This window comes from Physeter macrocephalus, chromosome 14 (genome assembly GCF_002837175.3).
Source record: "Physeter macrocephalus isolate SW-GA chromosome 14, ASM283717v5, whole genome shotgun sequence".
In the NCBI taxonomy this organism is placed as follows: Eukaryota; Metazoa; Chordata; class Mammalia; order Artiodactyla; family Physeteridae; genus Physeter; species Physeter macrocephalus.
The window spans coordinates 113,875,513-113,891,850 of NC_041227.1; the positions used below are offsets into that span (position 1 = coordinate 113,875,513).

Below are 16,338 nucleotides of genomic sequence, written 5' to 3' on the forward strand. Positions count from 1 at the left end.
GGTCGCCTTTCCGTTTGGGTTCAGAACAAGATGCCCTGGAAACACACGATTACCAAGGGGTGTTATTGTGTGGGGATCACCCCTGTCTCCTATTCTCAGCATCACAAGGATGTGAGATTTCTGCTCGCTGCTCAGGCGGCCGCATTAGCGGCAATTACAACGTCTCGACGCCGCGGTTAGCGTTGCTCCGGTGCTTCTGGAATTAGCAAATTTCTATTCAACGTGCTCTCAAAAGTTGGAGGTTTTTTACTCTAGTGCTCATGTTTAGTGTGGGAAACTAAGTCGTTTCTCCCGGCTTGGGCCGCGTTGGGTAAGGGGAGGAGTGGATAGGAGAGGGAAACAGACGGACTGACTGACACAGCCAAACTAATAGCGCAGCTAAATGCGATTTGGAAGGCGAGGTCTCCCCGAATTAGTGCATGAATTTCCTATCGATCCGCCCGCGGTTCCATTCATCTCTGACAAGTCCCTCCGTGCACCCGCCTGGTTGCTCCGATGCCTCCTCTCTCACTCCCTACCCCTCCCCGTGCGGCTGCAGAGAAAAGGCCCACGCTCAGTGCCTCTCCCGCGTGTGGGCTCCCCTCTCAGGCGGAGCCCCTAGTCCGCCCCTCACTTAACTCCCCCGCACAGACGCCGGGTGCAGGGGCACCCCCTCGCCACGTCGTGAGGAGAGGCTGGGGTCCTAAGGAAGGCCTGGGGGAGGTGAGGCAGGACAGGAGGGGCCACACCCGGAGCCCCAGCTTCTGAGGGGATCCAGGGATTGCGCTCCGCCCAGCGCCCCAACAGGCCCTCGGGTGGCAACCTGCTCACTCGCTCTCCATCTCCCTCCCTCCCTCTCCCCGATCCGGGTGAGGAGAAGCGAGGAGGCGGTCGCCCCGCAGGAGCCCTATGTAAATCCTGGTGTTGGGTGGGGAGGGGGGAAGAGAAGAAGGGGAAATAAACCTCTTTGGCTGGAGTAGGGTCCGGGTGAGCAGATTTCCTTATCCGGGAATCGCAGGCGGAGCGGCCATTGGCTCTGAGGATCACGTGGGCCCCTAACTTTGTTCACTTGACAGTAAGTAGGAGGGCTTTCGGAAACAGGAAAACGAGTCAGGGGTCGGAATAAATTTTAGTATATTTTGTGGACAATTCCCAGAAATTAATGGCTATGAGTTCTTTTTTGATCAACTCAAACTATGTCGACCCCAAGTTCCCTCCGTGCGAGGAATATTCACAGAGCGATTACCTACCCAGCGACCACTCGCCGGGGTACTACGCTGGCGGCCAGAGGCGAGAGAGCAGCTTCCAGCCGGAGGCGGGCTTCGGGCGGCGCTCCGCGTGCACCGTGCAGCGCTACGCGGCCTGCCGGGACCCTGGGCCCCCGCCGCCTCCGCCACCGCCCCCGCCGCCCCCGCCACCGCCCGGGCTGTCCCCTCGGGCTCCCGCTCCGCCGCCCTCTGGGGCCCTCCTCCCGGAGCCCGGCCAGCGCTGCGAAGCGGTCAGCAGCAGCCCCCCGCCGCCTCCCTGCGCTCAGAACCCCCTGCACCCCAGCCCGTCCCACTCCGCGTGCAAAGAGCCCGTCGTCTACCCCTGGATGCGCAAAGTTCACGTGAGCACGGGTGAGTGCGTGGGCACCCCTTCCCCCTCCCACCCCCGGCGCTTTACACCAAAGGGACCTCGAGGCATGGGGTGGGGGGGAGCTAGGGGAAGCCAATTGTCCCCGCTATAAACTCGCCATTGCCGGAGATTTACGGTCGCCTGTTTTCAGAGCCACATAATTACATCCCCCATAAATTTTTATGGCCTGGTGGGCCCCGCGCCTTTGAAGTCAGTTCCCCATCCTCTTTGCCATTCTCACTAGCGACTTTTTCGCCAGGGAGATGCAGTCTCAGTGAAATTGGAAATTGGGGAGGGGTGTAAGCGGGGGGAGGAGAAGGGGGAGGAGGTAATCTGTATTTAAGCTGAGAGTTGAGTCAACTCCTTGTATTTTTTTTTTTTTCCTTTCTTTCCTCTAGTTTGGCTCCTTGGCTTGAGAAGTGGGCAAAAGTTTTTACTGGGGGCAGGCACTGCTTGGAATCTGAGCAGAGAGGGTGGGAACTAACAGAAGAAAGGTTTAATGAAGCCCCCTCCCTCTTTCACCCCTCATTCTCCCATCCCGGGCCCCAGGCCACGTGCGGGGAGAGAGGAGCGATTAAAACCTTGTGAAGATTCCTCACTCCCCCCCAGACACCCAAACAACAATGTCGTGACCACACAATCCTCCAAAACTTAGAGGTCTCTTTCTCTTCCTGGGGTCCCGCTTTCTCTTTCATCCCCACCCCCTCTGGAGGAAGAAGAGGTGGCGGGAGAGGGAGGGAGGGAGATACTGTGTTAGCTGGAAGAAAGGGCTCTCCCTCCTCCCTTTCGGGGCAATAAAACTTTCTCTTTCTCCCTCTCTTTGTGTGTGTCCAGTAAACCCCAATTACGCCGGCGGGGAGCCCAAGCGCTCTCGGACCGCCTACACTCGCCAGCAGGTCTTGGAGCTGGAGAAAGAATTTCACTACAACCGCTACCTGACGCGGCGCCGGAGGGTGGAGATCGCCCACGCGCTCTGCCTCTCTGAACGCCAGATTAAGATTTGGTTCCAGAACCGGCGAATGAAGTGGAAAAAAGACCACAAGTTGCCCAACACCAAGATCCGCTCGGGTGGCACCGCAGGCGCAGCCGGAGGGCCCCCTGGCCGGCCCAACGGAGGGCCCCCCGCGCTCTAGTGTCCCCCACGTGGGAGCCGCGAACCTCGGGGCGGGGGTGGGTTGCGAGCGCGGGGGGTGGAGCGGTTGGGGGAGACGCGGGAGGGGACCCTGAGGCCTGGGTCCGAAAAAGCCTACCTGCCCTCCCCCCACTTTGTCTATTTACACGAATAAATGCAGAGGAGGGGGGAGGGGAAGCTTTATTTATAGAAATGACAATAGGGAGCCGGGCGAGGCCCCCCAGAAGCAAGGTTCAAGTCTCTTGCTTTCTTCCTTAAAAAAAAGAAGGAAGAAAGAAAAAGACAGAAAGAGAAATAGGAGGAGGCTGCACTCCTCATTTTCAGCTTTGGTGAAGATGGATCCACGTTTCATCTTTAATCACGCCAGGCCCAGGCCCATCTGTCTTGTTTACTCTGCCGAGGAGAGGACGGGCCTCGGTGGCGACCATTACCTCGACACCCCGCTAACAAATGAGGCCCGGCTCGGCCGCCGCCGCCGCCGCCGCCGCCGCCTCTGCTGCTGCCGCTGCTGGAAGACACTCTGGATTTTTTTTTCTTTGTCCCCCATTCCTGAAACCCAGCGAAAGCATCCTCTGACTGCCAGATAGAGCAGTGTTTTGGCCACGGTAACAAACACACGCACACAACCTCTCTCCCCCTCCGTGCCCATTCATGGGGACGCTGGTCGCTCACCCCCTTCCACTGCGGGGCTGGGGTAGGGACCACAGGAAGGGGACAAGTGGAGGCGGGCGGGGGGATGCGCGCCTGGGCTACGCAGGAGCAGGGCAGGGAAATTGAGTCCAAGAGAAGAGAGGGCCCAGAGACCAGGAGGGCCTTCCTCTGGAAGGTCAAGCCGTGTCTGGCGGGGTGAGGGGCCAGTTGCGTTCTGGGAGCTGGGCAGAGCCCTCTGGCCAATCTGGAGTTATACAGTGGAGGCCTGTTCTAGACTGAAAGTGAATGTGAAACTAGGAAATAAAATGCCCTTCCCACCTGGGAGATGAGGTTACGGAGACCTCTCCCACAGTTTATCATTGTTGCATTGATTATTATTATTATTATTATTATTAATTATTTTATGTCATGTGCGTCCTCTCTCCTATGCTCTTTCTGACATTCCAAACCAGGACCCTTCTTAGTTCTGGGGCTGCCTGAGTCTAGAATCCTTTGTTGGCGTGAAAATGTGTGTCCTGTACAGAGTGACAATAGAAATAAATGTTTGGTTTCTTGTGACCAGCACGGCGTGTTTTTGTTGAAACCTTGATGTAAAGATGCAGATAAATGCCTCCCAGAGTATATTTTAGGCGCCCCAGTCCATTCGCCTGCACATTTATGTGGTTGAGGAATTTTTTTTCAAAGGATCTGTTGGGAATTTGTATCTCAGAGGACTCCAAATTGTGGTGGCTGGTTTGTTTTCCTTTTGGGGTGGGTGTGTTTTGTTTGGGGCTTTTGATTTTTCCCCTCTAGTCCAAAAATGGATTGAAAGGACTGGGAGGGCTGACTCCAATCCCTAATGGGGGGAAAATGTTTCATTGTAGAACACAAGAGGCTTAAGTATGACAAAGGCTTTCATATAGTGATTTATTTGTCATAAGCAAATAAAATGCGGTTAAAGCTGTCTCCTTCTAGACAGACAGCTCTTTGCTTATTAAAGTTCCGGGAGAGGATTCTGAGCGGCCGGCCTCTTTCCTCCCGCGTAAGAAGGTATCGTTTTCCTCTGAGGTGTTTAAGGCTTTAATGAGTCTAATTTTTTGCACAGATGTTTCTGGGTGTTTGCAGGTTTTCAGAGTATTTTTATATTACAAAGGAGCTAGCCGGTGCCATAGCTCAAACTCTGACAAGCAAATAGATAATCAAGAAGACAAATGGCCTCTTTTGTGAAGCCCTGCTCCTATATTAATTTTCATTTTCTTTCTCATAGAAAGTATCGAAAGTATGACTGGGGACCAAATAGCTTTCTGTCTCTGAGGTCCCAGTCACCCCTAGAATGGAGTGGGGGAAGGGAGGGGTGCAGGTGACCCTCAGAAGCTCTGTCAGGCTTGGGCCGCTTTGGGGCTGAACCCAAGAGAACTTCTAAGGTCTGGGGGCTCCGGCCTCGGGGCTCTGGTCCGGTGGTGGCTCCGGGTACAGCCATCCCGCCTCCCAAAAGCTCAGGGCTCGGGAGAGCAGATGCATTTAAAAGTCGTTTTTCGGTCCCATCTCCCTTCAGAAAATAAAAATAACCAATTCCACCAGCGCGTTTTACTGTTATTTCTTTCGCATTCTTCCGATGTGCAGCTCCTGGGCGTCTGAGGCTGGGTAGGGCCCGGGAGAGACCAGGCCGGGGTCCACCGCGCGGGAAGGGGCGTTTGAACCGCTCGTTTCAATGCTGCGGGGGGACTCGTAGCAAATCGCCCGGACCTGGAGGTTGAGAGTGGCGAGCTTTGTTTTCGGTGGAATCGCGGTGTGATGTTTAGCTGCCAAGGGATGCGGCGGCCCTTCCCTTCTAGAGTGGAAAATAGTTCTTAAAAAGCATATGCCCCCCCATGTCTCTATAGAACCAAATCAAAGCTGCTCTTAGGAAGGTATGAATAGAATAAAAAAGATTTCTGTGGAGCTTAAAGTTCACAGCCATTCTGTGTAGACAAGAGCTAAGAAAAATGTGAGAATTATACAGAAAACCATTAATCACTTCTTTTCTTTAAATACGTATCCTCTCTCCTTTGTTATTATTCAACAGCAAATCTCCGCAGACCGGCTGTTGGGGGAAAAAAGTGTTAGCCGCCACTCCCGGATCTGCAAGGGGGAAAAAATTTGGAACCATAAAGCTGAAAACTTTTTTCTCTCAGTTTGGAAGAAGCGGTTCGTCATGAATGGGATCCGCCGAGTTCAGGCGAGAGGAGGCGAGAGGCTCAAAGGTAACAAAGCCCCCGCCTGGGATGGCTTTTTTTTTTTTTTAATCGTTTTATGAGCTCTTTTTACTAGGGAAAGAAGAAACACTCTCTCGCCTCCTTTTTCTTTTTCAGCTATCTTTGCGGGGGTTTTTATGGTGGACGGTTGGTCAGGTTTGATGCCTTTTATGATGACAGATGCTTGGGTCAGGGACTGACACCTGGAGAGTGTTTGAATTGATTGGGACTGAGGTGTTAGGCACCAGAAAAACCCCAGAAAAGGTTGTTTATGAGGCAGCTCAGAAGTGCTTTCTGGTTTTAGAAAATGCAGGAGGGCCTTGGGAGCCCCAGCATGTGTGTGTGTGTGTGTGTGTGTGTGTGTGTGTGTGTGTGTGTGTGTGTGTGTGTGGCGAGGTGAGGTGCACATGTGGCCCGTGGGTTCCGTGACTCTGCTTGTCTACACTGGGAGCTGGTGTCCCACAGGTCTGTTTACCAGTGAGCAGTTGTCACTGCCACCTCCTGGAAAAATGGAATGCAATTTTTGGATGGAATGCCCCAACCTCAGAGTGGGGTATAGGTGGATGTCTTCAGTTTTTCTTTTTGTGTCTAGGTTGGGATTCTAGACAAATATTTGCAACTCTCTGGAGCAGGAAACTGTTGTGTTCACAGGCAAGGTTCGTTGATGCTGGAATCTTCCTCTTCTTCCACTCTGCTCCCTTCCTTCTTCCTGGAGGCTCAGAGTTTAGTTTGGTTTCCTTTTGCTCTCTTGGTCTGGGGGCTCTGTTCTCCCCTCTGGGGCCCCGCTTCTGAAGGTGAGGGAGCCAGTGGGCTCTGCCTCAGACCAGAATGTGCTGGCCTTTTTTCCCTGGGGCTCACTGAGGCTTTGGAAGTAGGAGGCTGGCAGGAGAGAGAGTTCATGGAGAGGCCACGTTTTCTAGGCGATTAGCTCAGTATTAGAACCACAAAATGACCTCGGAAGCCCCTTGACCTCTCTGAGACTGGACATTGTGTTGGCTTTTGCCTCCTGCCCAGAAGGGAAAGTCACACCTCCGCAGGGAGGGGTCCTTGGGCTGTTGTATGTCCCATCTTCTCCACCCCCCACCAGCCCCCCCAACCCCTTCTTTGCTATCTTGAAATTTCTGGATTGTTTTTCTGTTACTGTCCATCGGGGAGAAAAGGAACAAAATTTTTTTTTAGCTCAGCTGGGGGAGGGAAGTAGGGTGCTGGTCTCTCTCTGTGCAGAGCTCCTTCCCTCAGGCAGACTCACCCCGCCATCCATGTCCAGTTCATCCCTCCTTCTTTCCTGTTTCGTTGGAGGCAGCTGAGGGAAGAAAGACAAAGGGAGGCAGATATGAGAGGTCCAGGGGCTTCAGAGGGCTAGGGGGACAAACCCCTGGGTCCTAAGGAGACAGAGGGCCCCCACTGTGGTTACTGCCTCTCAAGGTATGTTATCCAAATCCACAAAATCTTAACCCATTTTCTGAAGTCCCTTTGTTTAGGAAGCTATTTCTATAATCACTCTCACCCCCTTCCCCACTCCCCAATCCCACCCCAGCTACTCACAGAGCCCACGGAGTACCTCCCCACCAGAGGAGCAAGAGAGATGGGAGAAGGGTCAGTGCAGGCTGTTCTGACCATTGCCAGGGACAGCTGTGCCATGTTAACCAAAGTTTCCAGCAACTTTCAAGAGACGTGTGGAGGATTTGCTAAGAAGTGAACTCTGAACACAGAGCCTTTTCAAATCTATATTCTACTTGCTGTATCTTAAAAATCTACACCAGCAGCCATCCTCTTAGGAGGGGATAGAGACAAAGAGAGAGACAGATAGACTCCAGCTGGGAAGAAGGAAGTGTTCCCTTGAGTTAAGACTAGGAGAGAAAGAAACTTGCTGGGATGTATGTGGGGTGTTGGTTTGCATTTTGTAAATTGTCTCCTATGTCTTGGGGACTGTCTCAGGCAAGAAATAACTGGCGTTGGTTGGTATCCTCTCCTTTGTCCCTGGGAGGTTTAATAAATTCAGGGGCTGGAGGCCTTGGTAGGAAAAGGGAGCGAGCAGAAAAGCAAGCTGGACTGCTCCTGCGATGAAAATATTTGGGGCGATGTACACCCATAACTCATAAGGGCAGATAACCAGTTGTGAGCCCTCTATAGGCCCAGGTGATAAAGATCTAGTCACCTGAGTCTTTACAACCTGCCTTCTGCAATGTGAGGATTAGAGGTCCACCAAAGGGAAAGAGGAGGGAAACAATGGAAAGAGAAGGCTGGGGTTTCTTTGAGGGTTTCAGCCCCACAGGTGGGAACTGAGAGACCTTCCCCCTCCCTCACTCCCAGACCCCAACCTCTGCAGAGCTGAGTGCTGCGGGCAGGCTCCCCAGCCCCTTGGGCTCACCTTCTACAATTCTAGCGGCCACCTCTATCCTCGGAATCTTTAGACCTCTCTTCCTCCAGTTCCTGGGCCCTCACCATCCTCGCTCCTACTTGCACCGGTCTGGGCAGAGTAGGGCTGCCGGGTCCTGCCAGAGCCTGTCGCCGCCGGGGCAGCCCCAGCGCCCGTGGTGGGTCTCCCTGGGAAGCGGCGGCCCGGGAGGGGGGGTCTGGTTGGAAAGCGGAGTTGGGAAGTTTCCCAGCGTGAGTTGAGCGCTGACGGATTTGTGATCGGCCATAAAACAGGCGCGTTCAGATTCGTAAATCAATCTCGCCTTTCTCACAGTATAAACGTTCGCTTTATCGGCAGCAAGAAAGCACCCTGCTCACGCCCGGGCGCTTGTTTATTTGAACATGGACATTCCCAGGATCCGAAGAGTGTGGGCATTTTAATAGAACCTGCCCCGCGTGCCTTCGTGTCACTGGCTTTTCTTTTGCTCGTCCTTAAAAATAATTTCTCCGTTTCAGAGATTGCTGTCTTCCCATGCTCCATTCTCTCTCCTCTTTTCTCTCCCCCACCCCCTCACTCCCCACGCCCTACCCTAGTATTTTTCTTTTAGACTTTAGTGGACTGCTTTTCTTTGGGAGACCAGTTTTAGTGGCTTTCTGGCCAGGACCATGCAGGGAGTTGCCCTCATTGGAGCCGGGCGCGGGGCTGAATTCAATACCAGCCTGGGTTTTGTATCTGCACAATCAAAGCCGACCACCCCCGCTACAGAGCCCAGGCCCGCCGGCGCCCCCACCCGAGGGTTGGGAGAGGGATTCCGAGGGGACCAGGCCGGCCCAGTGTCCGAGGCAGGGGCTGCGCTGCCGCTACCGCTGGACCGGACACCACCCGGGGGTGGCGGTTTCTTCGGGGGTAGTTAGGGCACCTGGGTCCTCAACCTTCTCCCCATCCAGTCGCTTTTGGTTCAGACCCCTCCAAACAAACCGCTGGCGGCCCCTCGGCCCCATGCCCCCCTCCCCAAAACGCGCCTGTTCTTCCTGGTCCACCGGCCGCTGCGGCTGCCCCAGAGCTGCTGAAGATAAGGCTGGGAGTGTGGGCGAGGGGCTCCTTCAGGAATGTCTTCCCTGCTTCCCTTTGCAACCCCATCCCACATCGTGGCCAAATACTCCGGTTCTGGGATTCTGGTCGTAACTGGTCTGCTCCTTCTGGCGCCAAGCCGTATGTGAAGGTTTGGGGGCATATTTTGTTTGTTTTGTTCATATCTGAGATGAAGAAGTCTGCGTACATTTCTCTCTCTAGGCCAAGGGACTGGATTTCTCCTATCATCACCAGTGTTTAACACTTTAATATGCAATCCCCCCGTCTTTTTCCTATTGATCTGTCTCCATTGTCTGCTGCTTGGAAGCAAGGGGTACTAACACCTGGGAAATGGGGACGGGGCTGTCAGGCCAACTTCAAAGCCTCTTTCTTCCCTTTCCCTCTCCTCCCCTCCAATTCAAATCTCCAGCTGTCTTCACTGGTGTGTTGGGGGCTGGGGAAGCGCTGAGACAGGATGTGACATAGGTACAGGGAGACTGAGTGTCCACTTCTTTTGTGTAGGAAACTTAGTCCAGGTCTTTTGTCTCTAGAGCATATTCTCAGTCAGTCAGTAGAACCTGGTTCCCTAAAATAGTAACAACACAACGATAACAAGTCCCCCTTGTGGTTACTCTCAACTCTGGAAGCTCCCGAGTCATCTCTTCACCCTGTCCCTTTTCTGCCCTTTCAAAAGGTACCACAAAAGATCTTTTTAAAAAGAGAATTAAAGCCAGAAGCCCCATTCTTTATACATATACAATCTGGACTTAGGAAATGCTTCTTTTGAAGCTGGTCTCTTTAGAAATTTTGTTGGTTATTTAAGGAAGAGGGGGAGTGGGTCCCACTAAAATACCCTAGGAGTGAGGGAGAGAATAGAGTTGGGGGATGCAGAGAGAGGAACTGATTGCTGAGAAATGCAGGGGCTTGCAGAAGGACTCTGCGCCCATCCCACCCCACCCCCCAGAAGCCCCTGCAGACTATTTCTGCACCTCCACGAACTAAGCAGAAGCAGGAGGAGAAGGGAGAGAGGAGAGGTGGGCTGTGGGTAAGTGTGTGTTCTGCGGGGGCTGGTTAGGGAATGTAGATACAGCAGATACAGATGTGAATGTGGGAGAGAGAACTAGCTACTATTCCATTTGTGGGTTGGGGGGAACCTATTTTGCAGGAAAATTTCTCCTCCTGAAGGGGAAGGTCATAGTGGTCCTTTGAGCCTGAAATCGAAAGACCCCCTTCCCCCTCCTGGTCACGTGATTCATTAAATAATTAATGCCGAGGTTGCAGAATAGATATGTATTCGTCAGGAAAATCGCAGGCTCGGTCTCCCTGTTTCTGACGTGCAATTCAACTGTCCTTTGAAAAACAAGCCTGTACCCCGAGAAACAAAAAGAGAGAGGGGGAGAGAGAGGGAGAGAGAGAGAGACAGAGAGGGTGGCAGCAATAAAACAGTCCCGCAGCCGGAGCCACACCGCGGGCTGGGGTATTGTAAGTAGAAGGGATTTCTCACTACCTACCGCGTCTTCTATGTCCATGTAAATTTATTGTTTGTTATTAATGTTATTGTCGTAAAATGTGACAAATAGCCATCTTCATTTCCTGCCATTTCTCTTCACACTGTCCTCTGTGTGTTTATACCCATTGAGGCATTGCATAGAGATTTTAGGAATATTCCTCTTCTCTATCTCTCTCCCTCTCCCTCTCCTCCAACCTTTTTCTTGATTTATAGCAATATGGGTGTCAGCTTCTCGGCCGGCATGCCAGCCATTGTGTGTGTGTGTGTGTGTGTGTGTGTGTGTGTGTGTGTGTGTGTGTGCGCGTGTGTGTGCGCGCGCGCGCATCTGCGTGTGTTTGTGAGTGAGTTGTGTTGTTTATGGCCATGTCTTCGATAAATCATTTCTCACAGAAAATGATGTGGAAGCTGGGCTATTTCTGTGGCCGGGAAAGAGTCCCTCTCGGAGGCACTTCCTCTCTCTCTGCTCTGCTCCCAGAAGTTGGTTATTTCAGACGATTTTCAGTAATATATCAGCAGTTAATATGAAAGCTCTATAGCTGGAGGTCTTAAATTGCAGCATCTGTGATTATCAGTTAAGGTGAGATCTGTATAAATTTGGTAAACCAGAAATGCCTCATTGGCATATAAACCCAGTCAAAGACCACGACCTAATATAAAAATTATGTTTGTGAGCCTGATAGAGCCAACATTCCTGCAGCAGCAGACAGAGCTTCATTTTTCAGCGGTTCCCCTCCAGGAGTTTGGCTGCTCTGACGCCGGCTGGGGGTAAAGAACCCAACTCTGAAGGCAGAAGGAACCTGGGGGCAAGAGAGGTGGAGGCAGGGGAAAAGATTACTGAAGTTGAAGGCAAAGATTTTTGTAGTCGATGGGGACCAAGTAGAGGTCCTTTGCAACTGGAGGGGGCTGGAGGGATTCAGTTATAGTATTAAAGCTTAACCTATAGGACTGATGTATTGAATATATGACAGGGAGCTGAGGGTGGGGAAGGAGCTACCCAAACTGGGGGAGACAATGGAGGCAGAGGCTGAAGGGCAGGGAGGGAAGCTGAAAGCTTTGGCTTCCCACCCTCCTGTCTAACAAAACAAGGAAGTGAATTCACACCCCAGTAGCCTTCCTTCGACCTCCTGAAACAAAGAAAGTTTCCTCAGCAGTGAAGGACTATATGTGTCTGGGGCTAAAGGAGGGAAAAGTTCTCTAAGTTGTTCTAGAAAAGAAATGTTCCAGGAATCAGGTGGTCTCAGAAAGTTGGAGAGTGTTTCAGGACATGGGGTGTGTTCCTCTCACTAAACCCCCATCCAAAAAGGGAGCAAATGGGGTACAGATTGGGAGGGGGAGAGCTGGTAACTTTCCCCTCTGATTTCATATGGAGGTCTCAGTACCTCCCCAGTAGGGAAGGGTCTGCTTGTAGAGAGCAAAGCCAGAGGCGGCTTTTGGGGATATTATGAGCTGCGCCCCAAAGTTGTTATGGATGAGGGACAGAGCCTTTGCCAAGTTCGGTCCGGGCTGCTAGCTTCTCCTTCCCTGGCTGGAGCGTAGCCAACTGACTTTATAGCCACTATTATCTGTGATACTTAACTCTGCCTGCTAGTGTAAACCTTTGAGCAGGAAAATTAGTGATGCCTCGCCCAGGTGTTAATTATTCATGGCATCAGCTGCGTCCTGGAGTGGAGGCTTAGGCCCCAGTGCTGGCGTCCAGGAGCTCACTTCCATGCTCTGCTCCAAGTGGGCGCGGAGCCCTCTTCTTGTTAACAGGCAGCTTTTAGGGTGGGTGGTAGGTGAGGCCTCCTAATTTGGGAGTCTGGGTTGAAAAGGGTTTAGGGAGAAAGAGAAGGAAAAGGCCAAGACCCTAGACTGGGATGGGTGGGGACATTACCTGGCCTCGCTAAAAGGGCCTGGGGAGAGTCTGGATTCAGGGGCAGCTTTGACAGGGCTGGAGATCACGGGGCGTGTGGGAAGGGCCGGAGGAGGCAGCAGAGAGACCTGAGGGATAGCGGGCTCCATACCCTTCAGGCCCCCCATCCTTGGGTGTTGAAGAATACCACACACACTCAGTGTGGGAAGCAAGGATTTCCTTCTCCCTCACCTGCAAAGTGAAGGGGGGTAAATGTGGAGAGGGTGCGTTCACCCCCAATCCAGTGATCCAGAATTTAGGCCAAAGTCTTAGAATGCCAGAGAGAGGGGGAAAGGATTAACTCTTCCTTGGAGAGGAAAAGGGATATGAAGGGTGGAATGGCGGGTGTTAGTAGCTTCTGAATTCAACCTGTTTTGGAGGATGGGGAATAGCAGGAGAAGGCTGAAGGATGTGCTCCTTGGGACAGGCCAGAGCCAGTGGGGAGAGCTGGGAGCCAATCTCACAGGCCCCTGCCCCTGTGATTCCAACTCCTCCCCCCTTCTCCATCTCCCCTCCTCCTGCTGCCTCTGCCTGTGACGTGGAGGCCTGGTCCCCCCGCTTTTCCTCTCCATTCTCTCAGCCCCGTTCAGGTCTTTGTCTCTTCTGGCCCTCGGGATACCCCCTCCTCTTCCCTTTCCCCAACTCACACGCAGACCCTGCCCAGGAGACAAAAGCAGAGAGACCATCCCTCTCCACCATTATCTTTTAGTCAATCGCTGGCCCCTTGCTAACTCTCCCTATGTGAGGCCTGATGCCCTCCATCCAGGCATATAGGCCTACCCTTCAAATCGGCAAGTTTGCTGGTTTTTTAAAAAATATATGCATTTGGTTCATTTAGCTATGAAGCACCCTGCTTCTTACCAGTTCTGCACACACACGCACCCCATTTGCTTTTTTGCTGTGCAGGAGATGGGGTAGAATGTATTTGATGGAAGGGGCTTTAGGAAAGCCGCTGACTCTGTCTTCTCCCCAGACGCTGCTGGTGTCCACTTTGTCTATATAATTATAGTGTTTATCCCTGTGCCTTTAAGAAACTGGGCTGCTAATGCTTTAATGAGCAGAGGAGTTAGATAGAAAGATGAGGAGAGAGAGGTTGAAGTAAAAAGAGAGGGCCCAGAGAGAGAACAAGCGGCAGGATCCCTTTCTGAGGGGGGAAGTCAAGGCAGAGGCCAAGGAAAGGATGACAGGGAGAATGGAGACATTCTCCTCAGAGGGGCGGGGAGGCTGTCCTGGCAGAAGACACCCCACAACTTGGATGGGTACACAAACACACTCACAAAACCAGAGTTAAGTGAGAAGGGAAGTGGAAAGGAAACCACTCACTTTGCTCCCTTCTTTGTAGAAGAAGATGTGTCCACGGCAGAAGGATGGGTTTCCCCCCCCACCCCGCCAAAAGGACAGGGTTCTGAGGCCAAGGGCTCCACACTGCCCAGAGGGGCAGCCTAATAAGTGAGGCCAGAAGTGACTTCTGGAGACACTCCTAAGTCCTTAGCAAGGCACAATTCAAATTCACTTAAGACAAAGAGAGAAGCAGAGTGTGAGAAGACAAAGGGACTGTGAGAAAGGAACAGAGACCACAGAGAAGGTTAGAAAAGGCAGAGAGCGAGAAAGGGAAAGGAAAGGAAGGGAAGGGAAAAGAGAAGAGAAGAGAGAAAAACAAATAGAGACAGAAATGCAGAGAAAGAGCCCATCCCCTTGGAGCAGGGTGGGGCAGGCACAGACTGAGGAGAGGGCTGTAGGGTCTGGAAGCTCCTCCAGACTCTGTGCTTTCTTACCAGCAGCTGCCCAAAGCCGAGGCCATCCCAGAAACAAGGGGACTAGAGTAGGCCCTGGGGGTGCTAAATCAGGTGTGAGGCAGCTGGGGTAGGAACTGAAGTGTCTGGAATGGCCAAGATGTCTTGGGCACTTCAAACTCCTCTTCCACCACCATCTTCAATAACTTAAAGGTCGGAATCTCCCAAAACTGAATCCCTGGGCTGGGGTGGGCTGGGGTGGGGGGGGGGTTGGGTGGGTGGGCTGGTGTTTGGTGTGGGTCTCTCACACCCAGACCCAGGGAATCCTTCCTTGGCCTCTCTCCCCCTCCTGGGTTTGGTCTCTTCTTTCCCTCTTCGGGGACAGGGAGAAGAAGTTGATCTTCCAGCAGCCTGAGAACTTTCCCTTTCACCTCCAATCCACATCTCCTCCCTTGAACCCCACCCCCACCCCCACCCCCGTCTGAACAAACGGATGCTACCCTCGCTTATCTCCTCCCTCCCCGATCTTTCTGGAAAGAAAAGGGAAAAGGGAAAGAAAGTTCCCACCAGCCTAAGCAGCTTTAGACAACTCCAGGGAAAATGGAAAACGAAAACCTTTCTTGTCTCTCCAATCCTCCCATCACCCCCTGGCCGCCGCTGGGCTCCCTCCATCGCGCCCCCCATCCTCCTGTCCCGTCCTGCCCACAACGCTCTCCCTTCCCTCCCTCCTCCGCCGAGCCGGACATATGGAACCCATTTCGCCGGTGACATTGAAGAGCCGCTGCGCGCCCGCCTTCCGCCATGGCGCCCCCGGCTCCCCGCGCCTCGCCTCGCGGTGCCCCCGGCAGACGCGGCTCCTCCCGCCCGGCCGCTCGACCCACTCGCGCAGCGAAGCCGCGACCCCGCTCCGCGCCGGGCCCGCCCGCCTCCCGCAGCCCCACGCGGGCCGGCCGCGCGCCGCTTCGAAGGCCGAACAAAGCGGCGGCTGCGGCGGCGGACTCGGGGCGCGCTTCCGGGCCTCTCCCCGCGCCGGCCGGCGGGACCGAGATGCGGCCGGCCGCCCAGCCCCCGCTGGCGCCCCGGGATCCGGGCCCGGCCGGCCCCCCGCCGCTGCCCGCGCCCTAGCGGAGCCGCACAGGTAGGTGTCGGTGCCGAGCGGGCGCCGGGCCGGGCGCCGGGTGGAGAGCTGGGGGTGCCTGAAACCCCCGCCCCCGGGTCGGCAAGGAGGACGATCGCAACATTGGAAGACAGAGATGGGGGCGAGTTAAAGAGGCGGTGCGGGCGGAGGGTGCGGGGCGGTGTGGAGGAATGTGGGGTGTGGACAGGACCCGGTTAGGGCCTGGGGAGCGCTCTCGCTCAGGAAGGGCTGCAGACGGTTGGAGGCTGCAGACGGTTTTCCGCGGGAGTTGGGAGCTTGGGGTTGTGCGGCAATGTGAGGGGCATCTGCTGGGGTCGGGGCTGGCTGGGCCCTGCTCCCGCAGTCCAGTTGCCACCTATGGCCAGAACCTTCTCGCACCTCGCGGGTTATTTGAAGCTGAGAAACTACAAGGGGTTGCGCTGAGGCCGGGTGTTAAACTGAGAAGGTAGGAGAGGGGGTGATTTATGGCTTCAGAGAAGATGTGTTTACTCCCTGCCTGCTCTGGAAACCAAAAACCAAAGAGCAGAGGCGGGAGAAGCCTCTCTCCTTGGAGTGGAAGGCAATGCCAGGTTGATTCGCTGGGATTTATTTTCCCAGATGTGGGGAGATGGTGGGAACTGTTCCTTTGCCGGGACAGGTTGTGAGGTATAAGGAGAGTGTGAAAGCACACACACACGTAGATGTGTTTTGTGTATTGTGCGAGTGCACATTGTGTTCGGGTTGGGGTTTGTTGGGTACAGCATCGCTTTACAAGTGAGCACACAGGGAGCCGGAGAGGGGACTCGGTGTTCTCAGGTCTTGGTACCCTGGCAAGGGGTAGCTCTGGACACACTTTGCCGCCTTGTGCCCTCGCCATGGAGTAGTGCTCCTTCAGCCTGTGCTTTCTTTCCTCCCACAGCCACGCGCAACAGCGCCCACCGGCCTTGTCCCTGGCCCCTGCGTGCCATCTGCCCACGCTGCCCGATACTCACTTTGAACCTTTAACTTTGCCATGGGAGACTGAGGAATTAGTGAGCACAGCTGGGTGGGGAGGAGGAGGAGGAG

General features: G+C 53.9%; 2 protein-coding genes across 2 annotated transcripts in view; both read left to right on the plus strand.

Annotated features, from left to right (window-relative positions):
• Positions 1–1,088: 1,088 nt before the first annotated feature.
• HOXB4 (homeobox B4) lies at positions 1,089–3,943 on the plus strand. Its single transcript, XM_007109423.2, has 2 exons — positions 1,089–1,598; positions 2,431–3,943. Exons 1-2 carry the CDS (start codon positions 1,142–1,144, stop codon positions 2,727–2,729), a joined length of 756 nt encoding a protein of 251 aa, XP_007109485.2. The 5' UTR covers positions 1,089–1,141; the 3' UTR covers positions 2,730–3,943.
• HOXB3 (homeobox B3) overlaps positions 3,270–16,338 on the plus strand; it is a 27,129-nt gene continuing 14,060 nt past the window's right edge. The window contains exons 1-2 of the mRNA XM_024130254.2: positions 3,270–3,333; positions 5,424–5,601. The gene's annotated coding sequence lies outside the window, so the exon portion shown is untranslated. The remainder of the gene's footprint in view (positions 3,334–5,423; positions 5,602–16,338) is intronic.